This window comes from Rattus norvegicus, chromosome 13, assembly GCF_021556685.1.
Source record: "Rattus norvegicus strain SHRSP/BbbUtx chromosome 13, alternate assembly SHRSP_T2T, whole genome shotgun sequence".
NCBI lineage: Eukaryota > Metazoa > Chordata > Mammalia > Rodentia > Muridae > Rattus > Rattus norvegicus.
Window position 1 is genome coordinate 23412212 of NC_141546.1, and position 26741 is coordinate 23438952.

The following is a 26741-nucleotide window of genomic DNA, read 5'->3' on the forward strand; positions in this document are numbered from 1 at the left end:
ATAGTAAAAATGGCCATCTTGCCAAAAGCAATTCCAACTCAATTCTTCATGGAGTAAGAAAGAGCAATTTGCAAATTCATTTGGAATAACAAAAAACCTGGATAGTGAAAACTATTCTCAACAATAAAAGAATGTGTGTGGGAATCATCATCCCTGACCTGAAGCTGTCCTACAGAGCAATTGTGATAAAACTGCATGGTATTGGTACAGAGACAGGCAGGTAGATCATTGGAATAGAATTGAAGACCCTGAAATGAACCCACACACCTATGGTTACTTGATTTTGACAAAGGTTCCAGTGGAAAAAAGATAGCATTTACAACAAATGGTGCTGGTTCAATTTGTAGAAGAATGCAAATCCATCCATTCTTACCACCCTGTACAAAAAGCTCAAGTCCAAGTGGATCAAAGAACTCCACATAAAACCAGATATAGTCAAACTAATAGAAGAAAATGTGGGGAAGAGCTTTGAATACATGGGCACAGGGGAAATTTTCCTGAATAGAACACATGGTTTATGCTGTACCAAATGGGACCTCATAAAACTGCAAAGTTTCTGTAAAGCAAAGGACATTGTCAATGGGACAAAACCAGCAACCAGCAAATTGGGGAAAGATCTTTATCAATCCTACATCCAATAGAGGGCTAATATCCAATATATACAATAAATTCAAGAAGTTTGACTCCAAAGAATCAAATAACCCTATTAAAAATATGGTACAGAGCTAAAGAATTCTCAACTAAGGAATATCAAATGGCTGAGAAGCACCTAAAGAAATGTTCAACATCCTTAGTTATTGGGGAAATGCAAATCAAAATGACCCTGAGCTTTCACCTCACACCAGTCAGAATGGCTAAGACCAAAAACTAAGGTGACAGCAGATGCTGGAGAGGATATGGAGAAAGAGGAACACTCCTCCACTCTTGGTGGGATTGCAAACTGGTACAACCACTCTGGAAATCAATCTGGTAGTTTCTCAGAAAATTGGGAATGGTTCTGCCTGAAGACCCAGCTGTATCACTCCTGGGCATATGCCTAAAAGATGCCCCACCATATAACAAGGACACATGCTCCACTATGTTCATAGCAGCCTTATTTATAATAGCCAGAAGCTGGAAAGAACTCAGATGTCTTTCAACAGAGGAATGGATATAGGAAATCTAGTACATTTATGAAAGTCTTAGGCAAATGGATGGAACTAGAAAATATCATCCTAAGTGAGGCAACCTGGACAAAAGGACACATGGTATGCACACACTGATAAGTGGATAATAGCGCAAAAGCTCAGAACACCAATGTTATCATCCAGATTTTTTAATGTCAGGCATATTTTTTTCCTCTGTGGAATTCAGAGAAAACTGTTTAGCACCATCCTTAGGTCACTAATTCAACACTAACAGCACAGCTAAACTTTCCAATGAAAACACTAGACTTTTATTTATTTATTTTCTTTTTTTTTCATTTTTTTAAAATTTATTTAATACGTAATAATAATTCTTTGGTTTCCCGGTAAACATCCCCCTCCCCCCTCCCCTTCCTTACGGGTGTTCCCCTCCCAACCCTCCCCCCATTGCTGCCCTCCCCCCAACAGTCTAGTTCACTGGGGGTTCAGTCTTAGCAGGACCCAGGGCTTCCCCTTCCACTGGTGCTCTTACTAGGATATTCATTGCTACCTATGGGGTCAGAGTCCAGGGTCAGTCCATGTACAGTCTTTGGGTAGTGGCTTAGTCCCTGGAAGCTCTGGTTGCTTAGCATTGTTGTACATATGGGGTCTCGAGCCCCTTCAAGCTCTTCCAGTTCTTTCTCTGATAACACTAGACTTTTAAATTAAATGTAAATCAAATATTTATTTCTAGGTACTAGAGTCACTTTTAAGCCGAAAACTATGGACAATCTCTTGCTTCGTAAACATTTTCCCCCTTCTATTGAAAACAGATTTTTTGCTCATACAGTATTTCCTGGTTATTGTTTTGCCTCCTTTTACTCCTCCCAGTTCCTCCACATGCACCCTTCCATGTCTTATTCTAAAAGACAACAACAAAATACAACAGAATTAAATATAGTAAAATAAAACAAAACATCACGCCGAAGTTAGACAAGGCAACATTCCGGAAGGTAAAAGAAACCCCAGGAGAAGGCACAAGAATCAAAGACCCATTTGTTCCCCTACTCAGGAGTCCCATAAAAATGCTAAGATAGAAGTCATAACATATACACATGGGAGCTGGTGCAATCCTGGGCAGGTCTTGCTTTCTCTTCAGCCAGTCTTGCATGAGCTTTGCTCGATTGATGCAGAAGGCCTTGTTCTTTTGTGTCCTCTGTCTTCTCTGGCTCTTATGTTTTCCCACCTCCTCTTCCTAAGGGTTTCTGAGCTTGGATGGGAGGGATTCGATGGGGATCTTCCATTTAGAACCATGTGCTCTAAGGACTCTTTCTCTGCTGTGGATCAGCTCTGTATCTGTTCCCATCTGCTGCAGGAGAAAGCCTCTCTGATACTGACTGAATACTGCACTGATCTATGAGCACAGCAGAGTAACATTAGGAGTCATTTTATTGACCCTATTTATTTATTTATTTATTTATTTATTTATTTATTTATTTTTGAGCAGTAGTATTTGGCTGTACCCTAGGTCTCTAGTTCTTGGTCACACGAGAAGTGTCAGGTCCGGGTTCCATCTTGTGGAGTTAGCTTTAAGTCAAATCAGAAATTGGCTCCCTGCTTTCCACAAGTTTTGTGCCAATAATGCCCTAGCGTATTTGGCAGGCAGGACAGGTTGTAGGTCACAGGTTTTATGGCCGGGTTGCTGTTTACCTTTCCCTTTAGTTATCCTGCAGAGTACTTTCCCTGTCCAAGGACATAGGAGAGAAGGTTACATGTAGACAGCAGCTCGGCTACTCCATGTTCAATAAATTGTTTTTGCATTGCTCTCAGCAATGGGGTTCTGATGCCAGCCAGAACTGCTTGGAATGTCTGGGGATTTCCACAGGAAACCGTTAGCCAAAAACTAAATTCCATTACTGGAAGCTTCATTTGATGACAAGAGATGGTCAGTTGGGACTCTGTCTCCCCATTATTAGCAGACTTCAGTAGGATAAAATTATCTTTACCATATATTTTAGGATGTTTTCATTGCACTAGCTTTCTCCACTCCCTGCCCAAGTGCCCTTCAATTCCATTTGTCTCTCCCTGAATTCCTTCCCTCAACCCCATTTCCCCATTCCCCACCTGACCCCCTGTTCCTATCCTCATTACCCCTTAGTCCACCTGTAGAATTTATTCTACTTTCCCCTTCCAGGGAGATCCATGGGTTCTCCCTAGACTCTTCTATCCCTTTCTCAGTCTACAGATTGTAAGATTATAGGTTGATCATCATTTATTTAATGGCAAATATTCAGAGATCAGTAAACACAAGGCTTACTCAGCTTTCTGAGTCTGGATTACCACACTCAGGATGACTGATTTCCAGTTCCATCCATTTGCCTACAGATTTCACCATGTCATTATTTAACAGCTGAGTAATATGCCACCATGTAAATGTAGCACATTTTCCTTATCCAATTTTTCAGTTAAAGAGCATCTAGGTTGTTTCTAGTTTCTGGATATTATGAATAATGCTATAATAAACATAAATGATCAAGTGTCCTTGTGCGACGATGGAATGTCCTTTGGGTATAAGCCTAAGAGTGGTAATTTGTACCTAGAGGTAGGTTCCCAAGGAATTTCTGAGGAGCCCATATTAATTTTCAAAGTGGTTGCACAAGACTGTACTCCTAGGAGGAGTGTTTCGCTTGTTCCGCATCCTTGGCTGGTACTTGAGTTTTGATCTTAGTAATTCTGACAGCTGTGAGATGAAATGTCAAAGTCATTTTGATTTGCATTTCCCTGCTGGATAAGGATCTTGTATATTTCTTTAAGTGCTTCTCAGCCATCAGAGATGTCTTTGTTGAGAATTCTGTTTGGATATGTACCCCATTTTTATTTGTATTATTTGTTTGTTTGTTTTCTTGATGTCTAGTTTCTTGAGTTCTTCATATGATTTGAATATCAGCCTTCTGTCAGATATGGGGTTGGTGACGAACTTTTCTCATCCTGTAGGTTACTGTTCTGTCCCTTTGACAGGGGTCTTTTTCTTTATAGAAGCTTTTCAGTTTAGCGAAGTCCCATTGTTTGATTGTTGACTTTAGTGCCCGAGCTGTTGGTGTTCTGTTCAGGAAGTTGTCTCCTGTGCCAATACGTTAAAGGTTGTTCCTCATGTTCTCTTCTGTCAGGTTCAGTGTATCTGGCCTTATGTTGAGGTCTTTGTTCCATTTGGACTTGAGTTTAGTGCAGGGTGGTAAGTATTGATCTATTTGTATTTTTCTATGCACAGACACCTGGTTTGTACCAGCATCATTTGTTGAAGATGCTTTCTTTTAAATGTGTTTTCAAGGACCGAGATCCTCCATGTAGGAATATGGTGATTTTTTCCCATCCAAGCAGTGGTGTGAATATCTGGAGATGCTGATCGAAATGTCTGTATCGCTGCTGCAGCTGTTGCTATTTTCCCATGAGTTTTGATTTGGGACTTGTTTTTAGCAGTTTATAGTTTTGGAACATCATGGCTAATGATCTTGGGAACACAGTGAAGACTGATAAAGTCAGATTTTGAAATACGATCCTGCACGTAGTTGATCATCTTGGGGATATAAGGAAGCCTGTGATGTTGTCAGTTTTGTGATGAGGATATTTTCTTACTTCTGGAACAAGATCTTGGGATTTTTACCAACTCCAGGCCACTTTTATGTTTTTGGCTGTGACCTCCTAGAATACCAGGATAGTGTACTAAACCCCAAACCTGTTTGAAAACAGGCTTTTCTTCTTTTCCATTATTTGTAGGTCATCTTAGTCACAAATGGCTCACTGAGAAAATTAATGAGCATTAAATTCTTAAATGGCAAAGGGTGTGATACATGAACTGGTTCACTGCATGTCCCAATCAACCAAAGCTATCAACAACTGATTGCTAGCCACTTAAAGTTTCTTAACAGCAAGGAGGCATCAAATGTCAAATTCACCTCTGCAGAGACTGCCAGAACACTGTGGACACATTTTCAATTTGAATGTTTTCAAATACTTATTAATCATTTGCATAATTCAGCTGTCTATTTTTTTCTCGAGCTGTGGTAGGCAGTTGTAGCATGAGAAATGGAAATAAGAGATACAATGGTGAATCAAATAAACATTTAGGCATTGTATTGTACAAGAAAATGGCTTTTCCATTCTCGTGTGGAATCAGGGATAGGTTGTCCCTTGAAAACTAAAGTGCAACTCCTTGTATCCTCTGTGAATTGAAGCAATCAGGGCCCGCTCAGTAGGTCGTGAGATGATCTCTGCTCCGTTCTAATGGGGGTTCTGGCTCCCACAATGCTGCCTTGCAGTGGCTACGCTATACTACAATCAGAAACCCGGTACACCCTACAGATGATATCTAGAAGACTTTGGTTTTCTTTTTTCAAAAAAAAGGGAAAATTTTCATTTTCGTTTAATTTGTAGCTCTGATAAATGATGACTTGCTTCATCAAGGATTTACTTTTACTATCCACTATTTAAAACAGAAATAAGTATGCAAGTGTTAGTGGAATTATCTGGGAAACCACTTACCTTTTTGAAATGTTTAGAGCCTACCAATAGATAAAACCAAATGCAGGAAGCACTTAGTGAGCAGTTACATTTCAGACCCAGAGTGCGGACTAGATCAGAAAATACAGATCTGTGGTGTTGGGGCTGTGAGGAAAGCTGCTCTGTGCAGCTGAGGTTGGTTATGGCTTGCATCCGGCTAGGCAGAATGCCAAATGACATCCAGGGACCAATGGGCATCTCTATTCTTTCCTCAAATTTGCTCACCAGGGGAAAGGCTGTAACCAGATTCTTTTGCAAGAGAATCTAGGCTTGCTTCTGTCAAGATAACCCACTGAGGTTTTTGTCTTGATTTTCAAGATTGAGAAAACAGAAGAAATACATCATCAATTCCAAAAGCTCTTGACTGAAATAAGCAAACCTACTAAAGATTATGACCTAATCATAAGCAACCGGCTGTATGGAGAAAGAACATACCTCTTCCTTCAAGTAAGTTCTGCTGTGTTTGCCACATCTTTAAGGGGTAGCAACAAATGGCCAATATTCCTGTTAGGACTGAGTCCGGTGCCATGCTGCCATGTTGGCCACTTACCATGGGACTATTTCACTAGTATTTCTAGCCTGCTTTCCAGACAAGCAGTTCCTCTTTTAGTCTTCGGAGTCTGTACCTGGATTTTTCTTTAATCGTATTGCACATGAATGACCATGCATGGGGCAGGGAATGAGAAACATTTTTCTCAGGACGTAAAAATCGAGGTTTTTATATTAGTTCTCCTAAGAGACATTTATTAACAGGCATTTGTGCTTAATACATAAATTATTCAATTTCTTTCCTAAAGAAATACATAGATTATGTTGAAAAATATTACCATGCATCTCTGGAGCCTGTTGATTTTGTAAATGCTGCAGATGAAAGTCGAAAGAAGATTAATTCCTGGGTTGAAAGCCAAACAAATGGTAGGTATGAATTGGGTTTTCAGCAAGAATCACTGGCTGTGACCAAAGTCTTGGGCTTGATGCCACACAGATGCCAGATGGATAAGCTTTGGAAGAAGCTAGGGATGGGTTTGACAGAATTGTACAGCCAAGGATAAGCATAAAGGTTGGCTAGGGCACTGCAGCGGACAGAATGGACTCGGCATATGTGGAGAGATTTGATGGTGGGGAGTTGTTTGCACAGACTGTGACTCATAGTTCCTTTGCTGTCTCAGGGTTGGCGCCATGCTTGCCTTTAGTTTATTCACTGTACCACAGACTTTCTCTCTGAGTCTGGGGCCCTAAGTGAAAATGGCGTAGAGGATTTCCACTTCCTTTGTCAAGTGAGGTGCACACAGCTCTTCCACTAGGACCCGTCTGCTGCCAACAGCTAGGGTCGCTTGGGTCTCTTTCACACGTGGACATCTTGTAGAAATGATTAAACCTTCAGAACCTTCCATGGTATAAGATTTGAGGAATCCCTCCCCAATCCTTCTCTCCTCATTCTGTTATAAATCAGACATATAAGAAAAATTAAGATGGAAATCCTCTTTGGGGAGCGATAGGTAATATCATCCATTTTCTATTACCTCTATTAATGAAATCTGTCCTCTCAGTGAACATTCTTCTTAGTATTTTATCTAGGGAAAGAAAATTAAAGTAATCAGAAAATAGGAGTATACTGAGAAGTTAGCTGAACAGAATTTTTCAGTATTTAGTATGGTGCGAACTGAACAAAAATCCAAAATATAAATTTCTGGGACTGAGGAGACACCTACATAGCAGAAATAACAGGGTTCAGATCTCCAGAGCCCATGCCAAAGCTCAGGACAGTGGGGTGGGTCTGTGATTAGCATTGTGGGTTGCAGGGTGGAAAGAGGTCAACACTTGCTAGCCAGCTAGCTTACTTGAAGTGCTGAGCTCCAGGTTCAGGAAACATCTCTGTCAAGGGGGAATGTGATGGTGGAAGGCAATCTGATGTTGGACTTTGGGGTGCATAGGCAAGCACCCCATATCAAATATATACCACAAATTCTGTTTCTAACAAAATAAGTAACTTGCAAACCACAGCCGCGAGGATTCTATTCAATAGATCAGAATAAATAACCAAACTGAGTGATTAGGAAATGCCAGGTAGTGATCACAGGTTCACATATACTAAACCATTTATTTATTCATTTCAACAACCTCATGAAGCAGGTCATATTTCTATTTTATAAATATGGAAACTGAGGCACAAGAGTGTAAATAAGTTGCCTCAGTTTGTACTAAGCACAACTGTATGGAAACAGGCAATATGAGAAACTTCCCACTGATCCTGCCAGCAAATCCTTGGTGAGCAAGGTCCCTCAGGTGTTCACTTGGCTACAGTGTTAAGGATTAGCCAAGTTCATCCGCATCCCCATGGGCCACACACATGGTTCATGATTACCAGTCTTTTCTGTTCCTTTATTTTTCCCAGAAAAAGTCAAGGACCTGTTTCCTGAAGGCTCTCTGAACAGCTCCACCAAACTGGTGCTGATAAATACAGTTTATTTTAAAGGCCTGTGGGACAGAGAATTTAAGAAAGAACATACCAAGGAGGAGGACTTCTGGCTGAACAAGGTATGGTTCTTCATCTATGTCTGCTTATATCTGACAGGTACAGTCTAATGTCACTTGGCCAAGTGCTTATTCAGTTACTCAGGCTTTTGGCACTGTGTGAGGTTGTATTATTTCCACGGGCTACTTGGGCGCCATATGACTTTGATTTTAACAACTTTGTTTCTGTTTATCTGTTGAAGAACATAAGCAAACCTGTGCAGATGATGGCCCAGTGCAGCTCCTTCAGCTTCACCCTCTTAGAGGACCTGCAGGCCAAAATTGTGGGGATTCCATATAAAAACAGTGATTTCAGCATGTTCGTGCTTCTGCCCAATGACATAGATGGCCTAGAGAAGGTAAACCGTAAACCTTGGCATCTTCTGGTCTATACCATTTTCTGTCATTCTGTGTTGCATTGCCTTTACTCAGTGAACCTGGAAACAAGGCTTCTGAACATTTGGTACCTGGCTGTGACACTTGGGAAGTATTTCTCACTTCGTGAAATGATTACCAGCTGATCTCTGTTGAATAACACAACATTTCGCCTGGAAAACTATATATCTATGAATTAAAAGATTTTGCATGCAGCTCAGCAAACCCTTGGATTTTGAATTTAAGATTTCTTTTGATCCTTATTCTTGACTTAGGTCCAACTCTCTTCTTTTTCAAAACAGTGTCAAGGCTACTGTTTTGTGTTTTGGACACACCAGGAAGGTGTTGCTCCAAATACTTATTTTGTAAGTTTTTTCCAAACATTAATCTCCCAAACTTCTTTGTTACTGAGTATTATTAGTATTAAATTAGCTTTTTTCTTTTTTCTTTTCTTTTCTCTTTTTTCTCTTCCTTCCTTCCTTCCTTCCTTCCTTCCTTCCTTCCTTCCTTCCTTCCTTTCTTCCTTCCTTCCTTCCTTCCTTAAATTGGATATTTTATTTATTTACATTTCAAATGTTATCCCCTTTCCACCCTGCAACCCCCCATCTCATCTCTCCTTACCCTGTTTCTATGAGGATGCTTCCCCCCACCCCCTTAACTCCCACCTCACTGTCATAGCATTGCTCTACACTGGGCATCAAGCCTTCATAGGACCAAGGGCCTCCCCTCCCACTGATGCCAGATAAGGCCCCTTCAGCTCCTCCACACCTTCTCATAACTCCTTTATACCTGATTCTGCCCCTCTTTTTCCACTCCCCCTCCTTCCTTCTTCCTAAGTCTCTCCCACTCTCTACTTCCCTTGATTATTTTGTTCCCGTTTCTAAGGAGGATTGAAGCATCCATTCTGAGCCAATACCATGCAGGGTCTTTTTTTTTTTTTTTCTTTTCTATCACGATTGCTCTGTAATACAGTTTGACATCAGGAATGGTGATTACCCCAGAAGTTCTTTTTATTGTTGAGAATAGTTCTGCATTAAACCCATCTGGTTCTTGGCTTTTCTTTTCTTTCTTTTCTTTCTTTTCTTTTCTTTTCTTTCTTTCTTTCTTTCTTTCTTTCTTTCTTTCTTTCTTTCTTTCTTTCTTTCTTTCTTTCTTTTCTGGTTGGGAGACTTTAAATGACTTCTATTTCTTTAGGGGTTATGGGATTGTTTGGATGGTTTATCTGATCATGATTTAACTCTGGTACCTGGTATCTATCTAGAAAATTGTCCATTTCACCCAGATTTTCCAGTTTTGTTGAGTATAGGCTTTTGTAGTAGGATGTAATGATTTTTCAAATTTCCTCAGTTTCTGTTGTTATGTCTCCCTTTTCATTTCTGATTTTGTTAATTTGGATACTGTCTCTGTACTCTCCGGTTAGTCTGGCTAAGGGTTTATTTTTTTGATTCTTTGTTTCCTTTTTATTTATTTATTTATTTATTTATTTATTTATTTATTTATTTATTTATTAATTTTTTAGTTGATTTCAGCCCTGAGTTTGATTATTTCCAGCCATCTACTCCTCTTGAATGTATTTGCTTCTTTTTGTTCTAGAACTTTCAGGGGTGCTGCCAATCTGCTAGTGTATGCTCTCTCCTGTTTCTTTTTGGAGGTACTCAGAGCTATGAGTTTTCCTCTTAGCACAGCTTTCATTATGTCCCATAAGTTTGGGTATGTTGCACCTTCATTTTCATTAAATTCTAAAAAGTCTTTAATTTCTTTCTTTATTTCTTCCTTAACCAAGTTATCATTGAGTAGAGCATAGTTTAGCTTTCATATACATGTGTTTTTTCTGTTGTTTTTGTTGTTATTGGAGACCAGTCTTAGTTCCTGGCATGTGTGTTCTGATAGGATGCGTAGGATTATTTCAATCTTCTTATATCTGTTAAGGCCTGGTTTTTTTTTTTTTTTGACTGATTATATGGTCAATTTTGGAAAAGGTTACATGAGGTGCAGAGAAGAAGGTATATTCTTTTGTTTTAGAATGAAATGTTCTATAGATGTCTGTTAAATCCATTTGTTTCCTAACTTGTTATTTTCAGTGTCCCTCTTGAGTTTCTGTTTTCATGATCTGTCCTTTGATGAAAGTGGGGTGTTGAAATCTCCCACTATTATTGTGTGAGGTGCAATGTGTGCTTTGAGCTTTAGTAAAGTTTCTTTTATGAATGTGGGTGTCCTTGAATTTGGAGCATAGGTGTTCAGAATTGAAAGTTCATATTGGCAGATTTTTTTTCTTTGATGAGTATGAAATGTCCTTCTTCCTTATCTTTTTTGATAACTTTTGGTTGAAAGTCAACTTTATTAGAAGGGCTACTCCAACTTGTTTCTTGGCACCATTTGCTTGGAAAAATTTTTCCCAGCCTTTTACTCTGAGGTAGTGTCTGTCTCTATCACTGAGGCACATTTCCTCTATATAGCAAAAATGTGTCCTGTTTACGTATCCAGTTCATTAGTCTATGTCTTTTTACTGAGGAACTGAGTCCATTGATGTTAAGAGATGTTAAGGAATAGTGATTGTTGCTTCCTGCTACCTTTGTTGTTACAGGTGGAATTATGTTTGTGTGGCTATCTTCTTTTGGGTTAGTTGAAAAAAGATTACTTTCTTGCTTATTATAGGGTGTAGTTTCCCTCTTTGTGTTGGAGTTTTCCATCTATTATCCTTTGTAGGGCTGGATTTGTAGAAAGATGTTATGTAAATTTGGTTTTGTCATGGAATATCTTGGTTTCTCCATCTATGTTAATTGAGAGTTTTGCTGGGTATAGTAACCTGGGCTGGCATTTGTGTTCTCTTAGGGTCTGTATGATATAGTCTCAGTTGAGAAGTCTGGTATAATTCCGATAGGTATGCATTTATATGTTACTTGACCTTTTTCCCTTACTGATTTTAGTATTCTTTCTTTGTTTTGTGCATTTAGTGTTTTGACTATTATGTAAGAGGAGGAATCTTTTATTTTGAGCCAATCTATTTGGAGTTCTGTAGGCTTCTTGTATGTTTATGGGCATCTCTCTCTCTTTTTTTTTAATTAACTTGAGTATTTCTTATATACATTTCGAGTGTTATTCCCTTTCCCAGTTTTCGGGCAAACATCCCCCTCCCCCTCCCCTTTTTTATGGGTGTTCCCCTCCCCATGCTCCCCCCTTTGTTGCCCTCCCCCCAACAATCTAGTTCACTGGGGGTTCAGTCTTAGCAGGACCCAGGGCTTCCCCTTCCACTGGTGCTCTTACTAGGATATTCATTGCTACCTATGAGGTCAGAGTCCAGGGTCTCTCTTAGTATGGGCATCTCTTTAGGGAAATTTTCTTCTACAATTTTGTTGCAGAAATTTACTGGCCCTTTAAGTTGGGAGTCTTCACTGTCTTCTATACCTATTTTCCTTAGGTTTGATCTTCTCATTGTGTTCTAGATTTCCTGCATGTTTTGGGTCAGGAGCTTTTTTGCATTTTGCATTTTCTTAGACAGTTGTGTCGATGTTTTCTATGGTATCCTCTGACCCTGACATTCTCTCTTCTATCTCTTGTATTCTGTTGGTGATGCTTGCATCTATGATTCCTGATCTCTTTCCTAGGTTTTCTTTTTTTTTTTTTTATTAACTTGAGTGTTTCTTATTTACATTTCGAGTGTTATTCCCTTTCCCGGTTTCCAGGCAAACATCCCCCTAATCCCTCCCCCTCCCCTTCTTTATGGGTGTTCCCCTCCCCACCCTCCCCCCATTACTGCCCTCCCCCCAACAATCACGTTCACTGGGGGTTCAGTCTTAGCAGGACCAAGGGCTTCCCCTTCCACTGGTGATCTTACTAGAATATTCATTGCTACCTATGAGGTCAGAGTCCAGGGTCAGTCCATGTATAGTCTTTAGGTAGTGGCTTAGTCCCTGGAAGCTCTGGTTGACTGGCATTGTTCTTCATAAGGGGTATCAAGCTCCTTCAAGCTCTTCGAGTTCTTTCTCTGATTCCTTCAACAGGGGTCCCGTTCTCAGTTCAGTGGTTTGCTGCTGGCATTCGCCCCTGTATTTGCTGTATTCTGGCTGTGTCTCTCAGGAGCGATATACATCCGGCTCCTGTCGGCCTGCACTTCTTTGCTGCATTCATCTTGTCTAATTGGATGGCTGTATATGTATGGGCCACATGTGGGGCAGGCTCTGAATGGTGTTCCTTCTGTGTCTGTTTTAATCTTTGCCTCTCTATTCCCTGCCAAGGGTATTCTTGTTCCCCTTTTAAAGAAGGAGTGAAGCATTCACATTTTGATCATCTGTCTTGAGTTTCATTTGTTCTAGGCATCTAGGGTAATTCAAGCATTTGGGCTAATAGCCACTTATCAGTGAGTGCATACCATGTATGTCTTTCTGTGTTTGGGTTAGCTCACTCAGGATGATATTTTCCAGTTCCAACCATTTGCCTACGAATTTCATAAACTCGTTGTTTTTGATAGCTGAGTAATATTCCATTGTGTAGATGTACCACATTTTCTGTATCCATTCCTCTGTTGAAGGGCATCTGGGTTCTTTCCAGCTTCTGGCTATTATAAATAAGGCTGCAATGAACATAGTGGAGCACGTGTCTTTTTTATATGTTGGGGCATCTTTTGGGTATATGCCCAAGAGAGGTATAGCTGGATCCTCAGGCAGTTCAATGTCCAATTTTCTGAGGATCCTCCAGACTGATTTCCAGAATGGTTGTACCAGTTTGCAATCCCACCAACAATGGAGGAGTGTTCCTCTTTCTCCACATCCTCGCCAGCATCTGTTGTCCCCTGAGTTTTTGATCTTAGCCATTCTCACTGGTGTGAGGTGAAATCTCAGGGTTGTTTTGATTTGCATTTCCCTTATGACTAAAGATGTTGAACATTTCTTTAGGTGTTTCTCCGCCATTCGGTATTCCTCAGCTGTGAATTCTTTGTTTAGCTCTGAGCCCCATTTTTTAATAGGGTTATTTGTTTCCCTGCCGTCTAACTTCTTGAGTTCTTTGTATATTTTGGATATAAGGCCTCTATCTGTTGTAGGATTGGTAAAGATCTTTTCCCAATCTGTTGGTTGCCGTTTTGTCCTAACCACAGTGTCCTTTGCCTTACAGAAGCTTTGCAGTTTTATGAGATCCCATTTGTCGATTCTTGATCTTAGAGCGTAAGCCATTGGTGTTTTGTTCAGGAAATTTTTTCTAGTGCCCATGTGTTCCAGATGCTTCCCTAGTTTTTCTTCTATTAGTTTGAGTGTGTCTGGTTTGATGTGGAGGTCCTTGATCCACTTGGACTTAAGCTTTGTACAGGGTGATAAGCATGGATCGATCTGCATTCTTCTACATGTTGCCCTCCAGTTGAACCAGCACCATTTGCTGAAAATGCTATCTTTTTTCCATTGGATGGTTTTGGCTCCTTTGTCAAAAATCAAGTGACCATAGGTGTGTGGGTTCATTTCTGGGTCTTCAATTCTATTCCATTGGTCTATCTGTCTGTCTCTGTACCAATACCATGCAGTTTTTATCACTATTGCTCTGTAATACTGCTTGAGTTCAGGGATAGTGATTCCCCCTGAAGTCCGTTTATTGTTGAGGATAGCTTTAGCTATCCTGGGTTTTTTGTTATTCCAGATGAATTTGCAAATTGTTCTGTCTAACTCTTTGAAGAATTGGATTGGTATTTTGATGGGGATTGCATTGAATCTGTAGATTGCTTTTGGTAAAATGGCCATTTTTACTATATTAATCCTGCCAATCCATGAGCATGGGAGATCTTTCCATCTTCTGAGGTCTTCTTCAGTGTCTTGAAGTTCTTATTGTACAGATCTTTTACTTGCTTTGTTAAAGTCACTCCGAGGTACTTTATACTATTTGGGTCTATTATGAAGGGTGTCATTTCCCTAATTTCTTTCTCAGCTTGTTTCTCTTTTGTATAGAGGAAGGCAACTGATTTATTTGAGTTAATTTTATACCCAGCCACTTTGCTGAAGTTGTTTATCAGCTTTAGTAGTTCTCTGGTGGAACTTTTGGGATCACTTAAATATACTATCATATCATCTGCAAATAGTGATACTTTGACTTCTTCTTTTCCGATCTGTATCCCCTTGACCTCCTTTTGTTGTCTGATTGCTCTGGCTAGAACTTCAAGAACTATATTGAATAAGTAGGGAGAGAGTGGGCAGCCTTGTGTAGTCCCTGATTTTAGTGGGATTGCTTCAAGTTTCTCTCCATTTAGTTTAATGTTAGCAACTGGTTTGCTGTATATGGCTTTTACTATGTTCAGGTATGGGCCTTGAATTCCTATTCCTTCCAGGACTTTTATCATGAAGGGGTGTTGAATTTTGTCAAATGCTTTCTCAGCGTCTAATGAAATGATCATGTGGTTTTGTTCTTTCAGTTTGTTTATATAATGGATCACGTTGATGGTTTTCCGTATATTAAACCATCCCTGCATGCCTGGGATGAAGCCTACTTGGTCATGGTGGATGATTGTTTTGATGTGCTCTTGGATTCGGTTTGCCAGAATTTTGTTGAGTATTTTTGCGTCGATATCCATAAGGGAAATTGGTCTGAAGTTCTCTTTCTTTGTTGTGTCTTTGTGTGGTTTAGGTATAAGAGTAATTGTGGCTTCGTAGAAGGTATTCGGTAGTGATCCATCTGTTTCAATTTTGTGGAATAGTTTGGATAATATTGGTATGAGGTCTTCTATGAAGGTTTGATAGAATTCTGCACTAAACCCGTCTGGACCTGGGCTCTTTTTGGTTGGGAGACCTTTAATGACTGCTTCTATTTCCTTAGGAGTTATGGGGTTGTTTAACTGGTTTGTCTGTTCCTGATTTAACTTCGGTACCTGGTATCTGTCTAGGAAATTGTCCATTTCCTGAAGATTTTCAAGTTTTGTTGAATATAGGTTTTTATAGTAAGATCTGATGATTTTTTGAATTTCCTCTGAATCTGTTGTTATGTTTCCCTTTTCATTTCTGATTTTGTTAATTTGGACGCACTCTCTGTGTCCTCTCGTTAGTCTGGCTAAGGGTTTATCTATCTTGTTGATTTTCTCAAAGAACCAACTTTTGGTTCTGTTGATTCTTTCTATGGTCCTTTTTGTTTCTACTTGGTTGATTTCAGCTCTGAGTTTGATTATTTCCTGCCTTCTACTCCTCCTGGGTGTATTTGCTTCTTTTTGTTCTAGAGCTTTTAGGTGTGCTGTCAAGCTGCTGACATATGCTCTTTCCTGTTTCTTTCTGCAGGCACTCAGCGCTATGAGTTTTCCTCTTAGCACAGCTTTCATTGTGTCCCATAAGTTTGGGTATGTTGTACCTTCATTTTCATTAAATTCTAAAAAGTTTTTAATTTCTTTCTTTATTTCTTTCTTGACCAGGTTATCATTGAGTAGAGCATTGTTCAATTTCCAAGTATATGTGGACATTCTTCCTTGATTGTTATTGAAGACCAGTTTTAGGTCGTGGTGGTCCAATAGCACGCATGGGATTATTTCTATCTTTCTGTACCTGTTGAGGCCCGTTTTTTGACCAATTATATGGTCAATTTTGGAGAAAGTACCATGAGGAGCTGAGAAGAAGGTATATCCTTTTGCTTTAGGATAGAATGTTCTATAAATATCCGTTAGGTCCATTTGGCTCATGACTTCTCTTAGTCCGTCTACATCTCTGTTTAATTTCTGTTTCCATGATCTGTCCATTGAAGAGAGTGGGGTGTTGAAATCTCCCACTATTATTGTGTGAGGTCCAATGAGTGTTTTGAGCTTTAGTAAGGTTTCTTTTACATATGTAGGTGCCCTTGTATTTGGGGCATAGATATTTAGGATTGAGAGTTCATCTTGGTGGATTTTTCCTTTGATGAATATGAAGTGTCCTTCCTTATCTTTTTTGATGTCTTTTAGTTGAAAATTGATTTTATTTGATATTAGAATGTCTACTCTAGCTTGCTTCTTCTGACCATTTGCTTGGAAAGATGTTTTCCAGCCTTTCACTCTGAGGTAGTGTCTGTCTTTGTCTCTGAGGTGTGTTTCCTGTAGGCAGCAGAATGCAGGGTCCTCGTTGCGTATCCAGTTTGTTAATCTATTTCTTTTTATTGGGGAGTTGAGCCCATTGATATTGAGAGATATTAAGGAATAGTGATTATTGCTTCCCGTTTTATTCATATTTGGATGTGAGGTTATGTTTGTTTGCTTTCTTTCTCTTTGTTTTGTTGCCAAGACGATTAGTTTCTTGCTTCTTCTAGGGTATAGCTTGTCTCCTTATGTTGGGCTTTACCATTTATTATCCTTTGTAGTGCTGGATTTGTAGAAAGATATTGTGTAAATTTGGTTTTGTCATGGAATATTTTGGTTTCTCCATCTATGTTAATTGAGAGTTTTGCAGGATACAGTAACCTGGGCTGGCATTTGTGTTCTCTTAGGGTCTGTATGACATCAGTCCAGGATCTTCTGGCCTTCATAGTTTCTGGCGAGAAGTCTGGTGTGATTCTGATAGGTCTGCCTTTATATGTTACTTGACCTTTTTCCCTTACTGCTTTTAATATTCTTTCTTTATTTTGTGCGTTTGGTGTTTTGACAGTTATGTGACGGGAGGTGTTTCTTTTCTGGTCCAATCTATTTGGAGTTCTGTAGGCTTCTTGTATGCCTATGGGTATCTCTTTTTTTAGGTTAGGGAAGTTTTCTTCTATGATTTTGTTGAAGATATTTACTGGTCCTTTGAGCTGGGAGTCTTCACTCTCTTCTATACCTATTATCCTTAGGTTTGATCTTCTCATTGAGTCCTGGATTTCCTGTATGTTTTGGACCGGTAGCTTTTTCCGCTTTACATTATCTTTGACAGTTGAGTCAATGATTTCTATGGAATCTTCTGCTCCTGAGATTCTCTCTTCCATCTCTTGAATTCTGTTGGTGAAGCTTGTATCTACAGCTCCTTGTCTCTTCTTTTGGTTTTCTATATCCAGGGTTGTTTCCATGTGTTCTTTCTTGATTGCTTCTATTTCCATTTTTAATTCCTTCAACTGTTTGATTGTGTTTTCCTGGAATTCTTTCAGGGATTTTTGCGATTCCTCTCTGTAGGCTTCTACTTGTTTATTAATGTTTTCCTGTGTTTCCCTAAGTGTGTTCATGTCTTTCTTGAAGTCCTCCAGCATCATGATCAAATATGATTTTGAAACTAGATCTTGCTTTTCTGGTGTGTTTGGATATTCCATGTTTGTTTTGGTGGGAGAATTGGGCTCCGATGATGGCATGTAGTCTTGGTTTCTGTTGCTTGGGTTCCTGCGCTTGCCTCTCACCATCAGATTATCTCTAGTGTTACTTTGTTCTGCTATTTCTGACAGTGGCTAGACTGTCCTATAAGCCTGTGTGTCTGGAGTGCTGTAGATCTGTTTTCCTCTCTTTCAGTCAGTTATGGGGACAGAGTGTTCTGCTTTCGGGCGTGTAGTTTTTCCTCTCTACAGGTCTTCAGCTGTTCCTGTGGGCCTGTGTCTTGAGTTCACCAGGCAGCTTTCTTGCAGCAGAAAAGTTGGTCTTACCTGTGGTCCCGAGGCTCAAGTTCGCTCTTGGGGTGCTGCCCACGGGCTCTCTGCAGCGGCAGCAACCAGGAAGACCTGTGCCGCCCCTTCCGGGAGCTTCAGTGCACCAGGGTTCCAGATGGCCTTTGGTGTTTTCCTCTGGTGTCCGAGATGTGTGCACAGAGAGCAGTCTCTTCCTGTTTCCCAGGCTTGTCTGCCTGTCTGAATGTTTAGCTCTCCCTCCCACGGGATTTGGGTGCAGAGAACTGTTTATCTGGTCTGTTTCCTTCAGGTACCAGCGGAGTCTCAGGCAGGGGTCCTGCCGCTCCTGGGCCCTCCCCCACGGGAGCCCAGAGGCCTTATACAGTTTCCTCTTGGGCCAGGGATGTGGGCAGGGGTGGGCAGTGTTGGTGGTGTCTTCCGCTCTGCAGCCTCAGGAGTGCCCACCTGATCAGGCAGTGAGGTCTCTTTCCCACAGGGTCTGGGAGCAGAGAGCTGCTGCGGGCCAGGATCCGCGGGCGTGGGACCTCCGGCAAACATAGGACGTGCCCGGTCCTAGATGAACTCTGCCTCTGTGTGTCCCGATCTCACCAGGCAGCTCTCTTGCAGCAGACAAGTTGGTCTTACCTGTGGTCCCGAGGCTCAAGTTTGCTCGCGGGGTGCTGCCCACGGGCTCTCTGCAGCGGCAGCAACCAGGAAGACCTGTGCCGCCCCTTCCGGGAGCTTCAGTGCACCAGGGTTCCAGATGGCCTTTGGTGTTTTCCTCTGGCGTCCGAGATGTATGTACAGAGAGCAGTCTCTTCTGGTTTCCCAGGCTTGTCTGCCTTTCTGAAGGTTCAGCTCTCCCTCCCACGGGATTTGGGTGCAGAGAACTGTTTATCCGGTCTGTTTCCCTCAGGTTCTTTCCTAGGTTTTCTATCTCCAGAGTTGTCTCCCTTTGTGATTTTTTTTATTGTTTCTATTTCCACTTTTAGATCCTGGATATTTTTGCTCAATTCCTTTACCTGTTTGACTGTGTTTTCCTGTAATTCTTTTAGGGGTTTTTGTGTTTCCTCCTTTAGGGCTTCTACCTGTTTACCTGTGTTGTCCTATATTTCTTTAAGGGAGTTATTTATGTCCTTCTAAAGGTTCTCTTTCATCATCATGACATGCGATTTTAAACCAGAATCTTGCTTTCCCTGTGTGTTGGAGTATTCACGGCTGGCTGTGGTGGGCCAACTGGTTCTGATGATGTCAAGTGGCCTTGGTTTGTGTTGCTTAGGTCCTTGCACTTGCCTTTCACCATCTGGTTATCTCTTGTGTTAGCCAGTTTTCCTGTTTCTGACAGTGTCTTGTCCCTCCTGTGAGCCCGTGTGTCAGCACTCCTGGGAGACCAGCTCTCTCCAGGTGGGATTTGGGTATGGAGAGCTGTGGAACAGGGTCAGCTCCGGGCACAGATGGAAACCTGATGGATCCTGACCCAGGCTGCTCCTCGGTTCCTGTGTCCTAAGGGCTCTAGGCAGGTCCCTCTTGGGCCAGGTATTTGAGCAGAAGTGGTGGGCTTACTTGTGTTCTCAGGTGTGTCAGCACTCCTGGGAGACCAGCTCTCTCTTGGTGGGAGTTGGGTGTTGAGAGCTGTGGCATATGGTCAGCTTCAGCACAGATGGAAACTGGAAGGCTTCTGTCCCAGAGCCTCTGGGGCATAATATGTAGCATTTTTCTATGACTAGGGAAGTGCAGCCTAGCATTCGTGGAGGGCACTCACTGAATTTAATATATGCTGTGGAATGTTGCTAGCTTTGTACGTTGAATAATATTGTGGAGTAAAATGGGACGTGCATTGGAGTTTTACACGCAAGCACGCACGCACGTAGGTACACATGCGTACAGGGACCTCTTTCTGGGTATCACTCTAAGGAAGTTTCACAAGATGAAAACCAGCTTTGTTAGTCAAATCAGCAATTTCAATTTCAACGCTGAATACACTGGGATGCCTAATTTGAAATTTATAGTAATTGTTAATTTTCTATCTGCAGAATTTTTCATCATATTTTATGAGGCTTCATACTTATTAGATTTATGTAAGGTGAATAAATAATGTTGACTGTCGACTAACACTTAGGGACTTGACAGAAGTATTATGTTACGTTATCCGTTTATGGGAGACTTAATGAAAAAGGTTAAATACATTAAAAACTAGATATCCATTGTGACTGTATATATTCACATATTTGGAGAAACTAGAGGAGAACAGAATTTGAAATGCCTTGTTTTTAGTTTGAAAGATTCACTCCATGCTATATAGAAATAATATAATACAGGGATTTTTATGTAGACAACAGAGTGAGATGGAGAGTCTGCCTTTATTATTAGAATCAGCTTTCTGGATGATTCAAGCCAGTGTGAGGCTTTTGAAGTGTTCTTGGATTTCCCTTTCCAACTGTAGATAATCGATAAACTATCTCCTGAGAAGTTGGTAGAGTGGACCAGCCCCGGACAACTGAAGCAAAGGAAGGTGGACTTGCGCCTTCCCCGCTTGAAGGTGGAGGAAACCTATGATCTGCAACCCACGCTGGAAGCTGTGGGCATTCACAGTGCCTTCAGTGAGCATGCGGACTACTCGGGAATGTCTGCGCACTCCGGGCTGCAAACCCAGAACTTCCTGCACAGATCGTTCCTGGTGGTGACTGAGGAAGGCGTTGAGGCCACTGCAGGCACCGGAGTGGGCTTCAAGGTCTTGTCAGCTGCGAGCTGCGAACTTGTACACTGTAACCATCCGTTTTTGTTCTTCGTCAGGCACAGAGAGTCTGACAGCATTCTCTTTTTTGGCAGATTTTCTTCTCCCTGAGATAGTGAGGCTGGAACATTAGAACACCAGTGCTCGGGGTTGACAGACCCTGAGGTTCATGTATGCACTGCAAAGTCCTCTTGTGCTCAGACATTACTGTTAAATCAAGGCACAATGTGCAACAGCCCATGTTCATAGTTTGTTTGACAGTGAATCTCAATCATGTGTGCAACGCGCAGGCGCCCAGTCAGCTCAAGCTCAGTTCTTTTTTTTTTTTTTTTTCCGGAGCTGGGGACCCGAACCCAGGGCCTTGCGCTTCCTAGGTAAGCGCTCTACCACTGAGCTAAATCCCCAGCCCCTCAAGCTCAGTTCTTAACTTGTTTTTCTTTGAAAGTCCGTCCGTACCAGGAGCGAGCCCCAACCGAGGAGGTTTCGGAAACGAAGGGTATGGATTCTACGGAGGATTTTATGGTTCATCCATTTCTATTATCTTGGAATATTATAAGGTACAAGTAAAATAAAATAACAATTTGTCAGCTAATGTGTTTCTTTTTCCCTTTTCCGTTAGGTACTGGGGGCCTGTACTCAGGAAAGAGAATTTAGAAACATTCCAGTGGAGTACAGAAGTTAAATGTCGGAACAAATTAAAGAAGTGTATGCCAGTCAGAGAGATTTCCTTGGTTTTGTTCTCCATTCTGACAGTCTGTCCCTCACTGTCAGTTTCAGAAAGGTTCCAGTATTAGAAATAATTGCGAATTTAAGTGTACCTAACCCTGTCAGTCTTTTGGACTTTGGAAAGGAAACACTTGGACTTTCCTTTAGAAGAGCAGCCTTTTTCTTTCATTGCCCTCTTTAAGTTTCCTATTGGATTCTTGAGTGACCAATATCTATAGACAGATGACATTTCTTTTTAATTTTCTCTTCTTTATTTTTCAGACTATAATATAGCTACAATATTTCTTCCTTCTTTCCCTCCCTTCAAGCCCTCTCATATGTTCCTCCTTTCTCTCTTTCAAATCCATGGCATTCTTTTTCATTAATTGTTTTACATACATGTATGTATGTATGTATGTATGTATGTATATATGTACGTATGTATGTATATACATTCCTAAACATAATCTTCTCAGTCTGTATAATGTCACTCATATTATGGTTTCAGGGCTGACCATTTAGTATCGGATAACCTGTTAGTGTCTCCTGCTCTCAGTCTTCTTTTCTTGTGCCTTTGGGCTGAGACCTCCTGGGCTTCCCCCAAGTCCACTTTGGCAAGTTTATTGGTAATCAGATGACATTTTCTTAGAGTGGCATTTGAAAAGCTCTATGTGTTTTGTTGACACTGCATTTTAGACATACTTCAGGCTTCAGTTTTATCAGGGTTTAGTAAGATCATGTTGCCGATACCTTATACATTTTTTTTCTTGAGCTATCATTACACAAGTTATGAATTAATTGATTTTTAATGTTTCAGAAATAACCTCCAAATCCATTTAACAGCCACTTCTCATTCCTTTGTCCATTAACTAATGGAAACCAATATTCTATGTCTACTCTATGTATTTTTCTGTTCTGGAAGCATAACATGAGTAACATTGTATAACATGATCATTTGTTATTTGATTCTTTTTCACTTACCACAATGGCTTAAGACTCATCCAAGTCTTTGCACATATCAGCGTTCAGTTCTTTAATGTTTAATATTTCATGTACAGATGTATTAGATTTGTTTAGTCAATTGTCATTTGAAAACATTGATCTTTGACTTATTGGCCATCATGAATAATTGTGTGTGTAAGTTATTGTTTTTCATGGATATGTTTTCATGTCTCTTGGATTGTACTGGATCACATGCCATCTTTTTGGCTACCATTTTGAGAAACTGTTGAACTGTCCTACTTTACAGCCCTGCAGGGAGGTATAATAGACGTATTCTGGGTGGCACACAGGTTTAGTTGTGGTGGTACGCAGCTTTAGTCTCAGCACTGGGGAAGGTAGACGTAGGCAGCCCTATGAGACCAGAGGTCTGCCTGATCTAATACCATGCTCCAGGCCAGTAGGATGCTATCTAAAAAACCAAAACCAAAAAGAATTAGTTTCTCTACATCTCTGTCAATGTTTATTATAATCTTTAAAATTTAACAAGTTTATTCTAGAAAGTGTGGCATGGAATCTCACTACAGTTTCTTTTCCTCTATCCTTCTTTCTCCCACCTTCCCTCCTTCCCTCCATCTCTTCCTTCCTTCTTCTCTTTGTCTTTTCCTTCCTTCTTTCCTTTTTTTCTGTTTGAGACAGTTTTTCTACATACCACTGGTTGTTCATTACTCACTGTGTATTGGGTTTAAAGGCATGTGCCACCACGCCTGGCCTGTAGCTTCATCCTTTAAGGTATGATCAGAGACCAGCGCATCGGTATTATTGCTTGAGATTACACTTTTGGTATCACATCTACAACCACTTTTCCTCCACAAAGAACACTTCATTTTGTTTTATTCTACAAGTTTCATGGTTTTGATTCTTCCATATAGATCAACAGTCCATTTGCAGTTTCTGTGTGTGTGCTGTGTGTGGGGAGGTTAGAGCCTCAGTCTAGTTTACTCATTTACTGCACATAGATGTAGATCTGATCATTTTAAAAAAACAATCACAACGATGTAATCTTTTCTTGGCATCTTTGAAAGCCTCAACTAATTAAAAGTATAAAGTTTTGCATCTGCACTCTGTGTTCTGTTCTTCTCATCCACTGATGTGAAACAGCTCCCCAGTTATGTAGCCATTCCACTTCGTTGAACATATTTATATGTGAGAAATATGTGCGTTCTGCATACATGTCTTCTTCTGTTGAACTCACCTCGACTTTTTGATGCTGTCAGGGGTGACATTGTCTTAATTTCACCTCTGATAGTTTGCTGTTAACTTGTATAATTATGACATTCTCACACCTTACCTTGATTCTTCCATGTTTCTATCCTCTATATCTTGAGTTATTCTAATTGGTTCCATAAGGGCTAAAGCTTACTTCTATAGATGTTCCTCGTTACATCATTATCCATAACCAGTTTGTGGGGATTTTCATGACTTTTTTTTAAAGCAAGGTTTTTCCTTTTCTTTACTAACATGTACATTGGATATTAAATAAAACACACATTCCTGGGAGAAACACACTTGATCATCATGTGTAGTCTTAGTATCTTTTTGGATGCAGTTAATACTACCTGTTGTTGGATTTGCATATGTGTTTGTAAGAAACGAATGTCCCACTTACGTAAGGTCCTGAGTAATTGGTACCAGGCATCTTTTCATGCTGAAGATGAGAAGGCAAAACCAGCTCTGCTGCTTCTCTCATTCATGAGGCCACCTCTTCTCAGCCTATTAAACAGGCAGTGAAGAAAGAGAGGGGGTGATTCATCCTTGCTCTTGGTAATCAGACTGTAAGAAGTATAGTGACTCAAAATGAAACAGGGACAGGCCAACAAGTAAACAGATAGAATAGGAGTGTGACTAGCTACAGTTGCCATCCTGGGCATTGATCAATGCTCCCCAACAGCCACAATAACACCTTCTTCACTCTACACCCACTTTTATATTTGAGCTCTCTTTGTTTGAGTTTCCAAGTGTTTTTAATGAATGTCCAACATCTATGTAAGTTGTTAAAAATTGATATTGGAAAAACTAAATTCACATCATAGGGCAGCATTCTATTTTACAAAAGCAGAGTTTTTTTTTAAACTATACTCTATATGGCTGCCATCTGGTGATAATCTGGTAAAGCTGCTATAATCATAGCAAGGCTCTCAAATGGTCTAGTTGATCAATGTGTCCTCTCTACACAAATTCTACTTCAGAGATGGGGATGCGGGCTGGGACTTCATGTGAGGATCATGGGAGAGAAGCTGTCTTTTGTTGGACTCTTTTAGGTGGAAAACAGAAATGCTGACTGAAACTAGATGTGTCTTTTCTCATCATTCTATATTCTGGTATAGAGGGAACTTTGAGGAATATATGATCCCCCTAGGTTAATCTTGACAAGATGTGAGTGTTCTGGGAGGTAGCTGAAGCCTAGCTGCTTTGAGTAATGAATGGAAAGCAGAGTCACTTGTAGGAACTAGCAGCATTGATGGCAGAGCTAAAACAATTAAGAGGATAAAAATCTCAGTTCATAATTTTCAGTTGGCATAAACTAGAGGGAAAGCAGGAAGTTGTAGAACTAAATTCCGGACATTGGCTAGTTAAGTGCTTTTTTTCAAATGAAAATTCTTGCCTCTCACTTTCATTGAAGACATTTTCCGTATTGCATACTTCACATGCCCTTCAAAATAGTCTTATTTGAATTGGACAGAGCTCAGGTGAAGGACTATATTGACAATGGAGGATGCATTGGAAACACCAACCCAGGGAACCTATTACCTAGATGTTAGTGAAATGTCCCAGAAGGGTCCCTGCCTGATCCCCCATGAACACATTAGAATTATTACTTTGTCATTGGTACATAGTTGTTTGCTTTTTTATCTCCTAGAACACAGGGTGGTTACTTGTATGTTTATCCCTTAATAACATGTTATGCTCTTAAGGCTAACAACTATATCTTATTCTTCATTTCCTAATAATTTTCATGGTAAATATTAAGTCATTTTTTCTGACACTTTTTGCTAAATACCAAATAGCTTTGTTAAGGAAGGTTTCAGTGTAATCGATGTAAGTTTATGGATAACAATATGTTTGTGAAGGAACTCATCAAAATGATCTCTGAGCTTCATAGAGTAAAGTAAGATCCAAGGTCCCTGAGAATCAAATATTCTTTTTGCAAGTTGATTTAAGACAATGTGTCTTGGTTTGGGTGGTGACGAGTCACATTTAGAGAAGTATTCAGGTCAAATGTAAATCACTGGCCATATTACATTCTTTATAAGTTATATCTTTCTGAGAAATGGGCAGAGTGGTTGAAGGAATAGGGTGCTGTGGAATGGGAGGATTAGAACTAGATGAAGATATGCTTCCAAAGGAAGATTCCAGAAGCTCATTACCCAAATGTGATTTTAAATTCTATCATTTACCACATGCCATATCACCTACTACATCACAATTTAGACAACTACAAAATGCAAGACACTCTAAAAATAATAGCATATGGGATTGTTTTGGAGATTAAATAATACAGATTGTAATTTAAGTTTAAAACATTTTCCATAAGGTCCTGTGTTTGAACACTTGATCCCCAAATACTGGTTGTTTCAGAAGGGGTGGAACCTTTAGGAGGTGCGGCCTTACTGGAGGGAATAATTTTCTGGTGGTGGGCTTTGGGGCTTGATAGGCACAAACTGTTCTTTTCTACAGTCTACCCTAACTGTAGATATTCCTGATGCTATTCCTTCCCAACCACAATGGACTCTGGCTTCTAATTTTAGGCAAAACAAACCCTTCTTCCTTTAAATGGTTTGTAACAGGTATTTTTGTCTCAGTAACAAAAAAGAGAACTAATGCAAAGGGACTTCAAAAATGCTTAGAAATTAATAACTGTCCAATAAATACCAATTGTTACTTTTCTCTTTCATGTGCCTGCTTGAAATGTCCACTGTCTTCTTTGCTCTCCTATTGGCTCTGATAACTGAGTTTAGTGATTCTGTTAATTTGACTTACAGAAAGAAAACATAATTAAGTGGGGTTGTGTGGTTTTGAAACAAAATTTAGAATATAACCATTTTATTTATCTTAGATTATCTTAGAGTTGAAGATACAGTAGACCACATTGCCTAATACCCCCCACTACTGCCCCTAAATCATCATGTTACATTTATAGTGACATGTAAAACCACCTTTGCTTATCCCTGTGGGAGGCAGTATTTTAGGATGGACTTTCAAGTTGAAAGCCCCTGGGGAATACCCAGTCCTTCCAGTTATTCAGGCAGGTGATTTTCCAGGTGGTG

The 26741-nt window shown here is 40.3% G+C and overlaps 1 protein-coding gene across 2 annotated transcripts in view; it reads left to right on the forward strand.

The window, feature by feature from the left end:
• The window catches only part of Serpinb13 (serpin family B member 13), a 37851-nt gene extending 14316 nt beyond the window's left edge, over nt 1-23535 (forward strand). The window contains exons 4-9 of one of the 2 annotated variants that reach the window (XR_015635164.1): nt 5979-6107; nt 6458-6575; nt 8056-8198; nt 8378-8533; nt 20479-21070; nt 21176-23535. Coding sequence is in view for 1 of the 2 variants with exons in the window: in NM_001107168.2 (NP_001100638.1) it covers nt 5979-6107; nt 6458-6575; nt 8056-8198; nt 8378-8533; nt 20479-20880 (948 nt within the window). In the remaining variant the exon portion in view is untranslated. Of the gene's footprint in view, nt 1-5978; nt 6108-6457; nt 6576-8055; nt 8199-8377; nt 8534-20478; nt 21071-21175 lie in introns of those variants that run through there. The other variant, NM_001107168.2, reaches the window with a different exon arrangement.
• The last annotated feature ends 3206 nt before the right edge of the window (nt 23536-26741 follow it).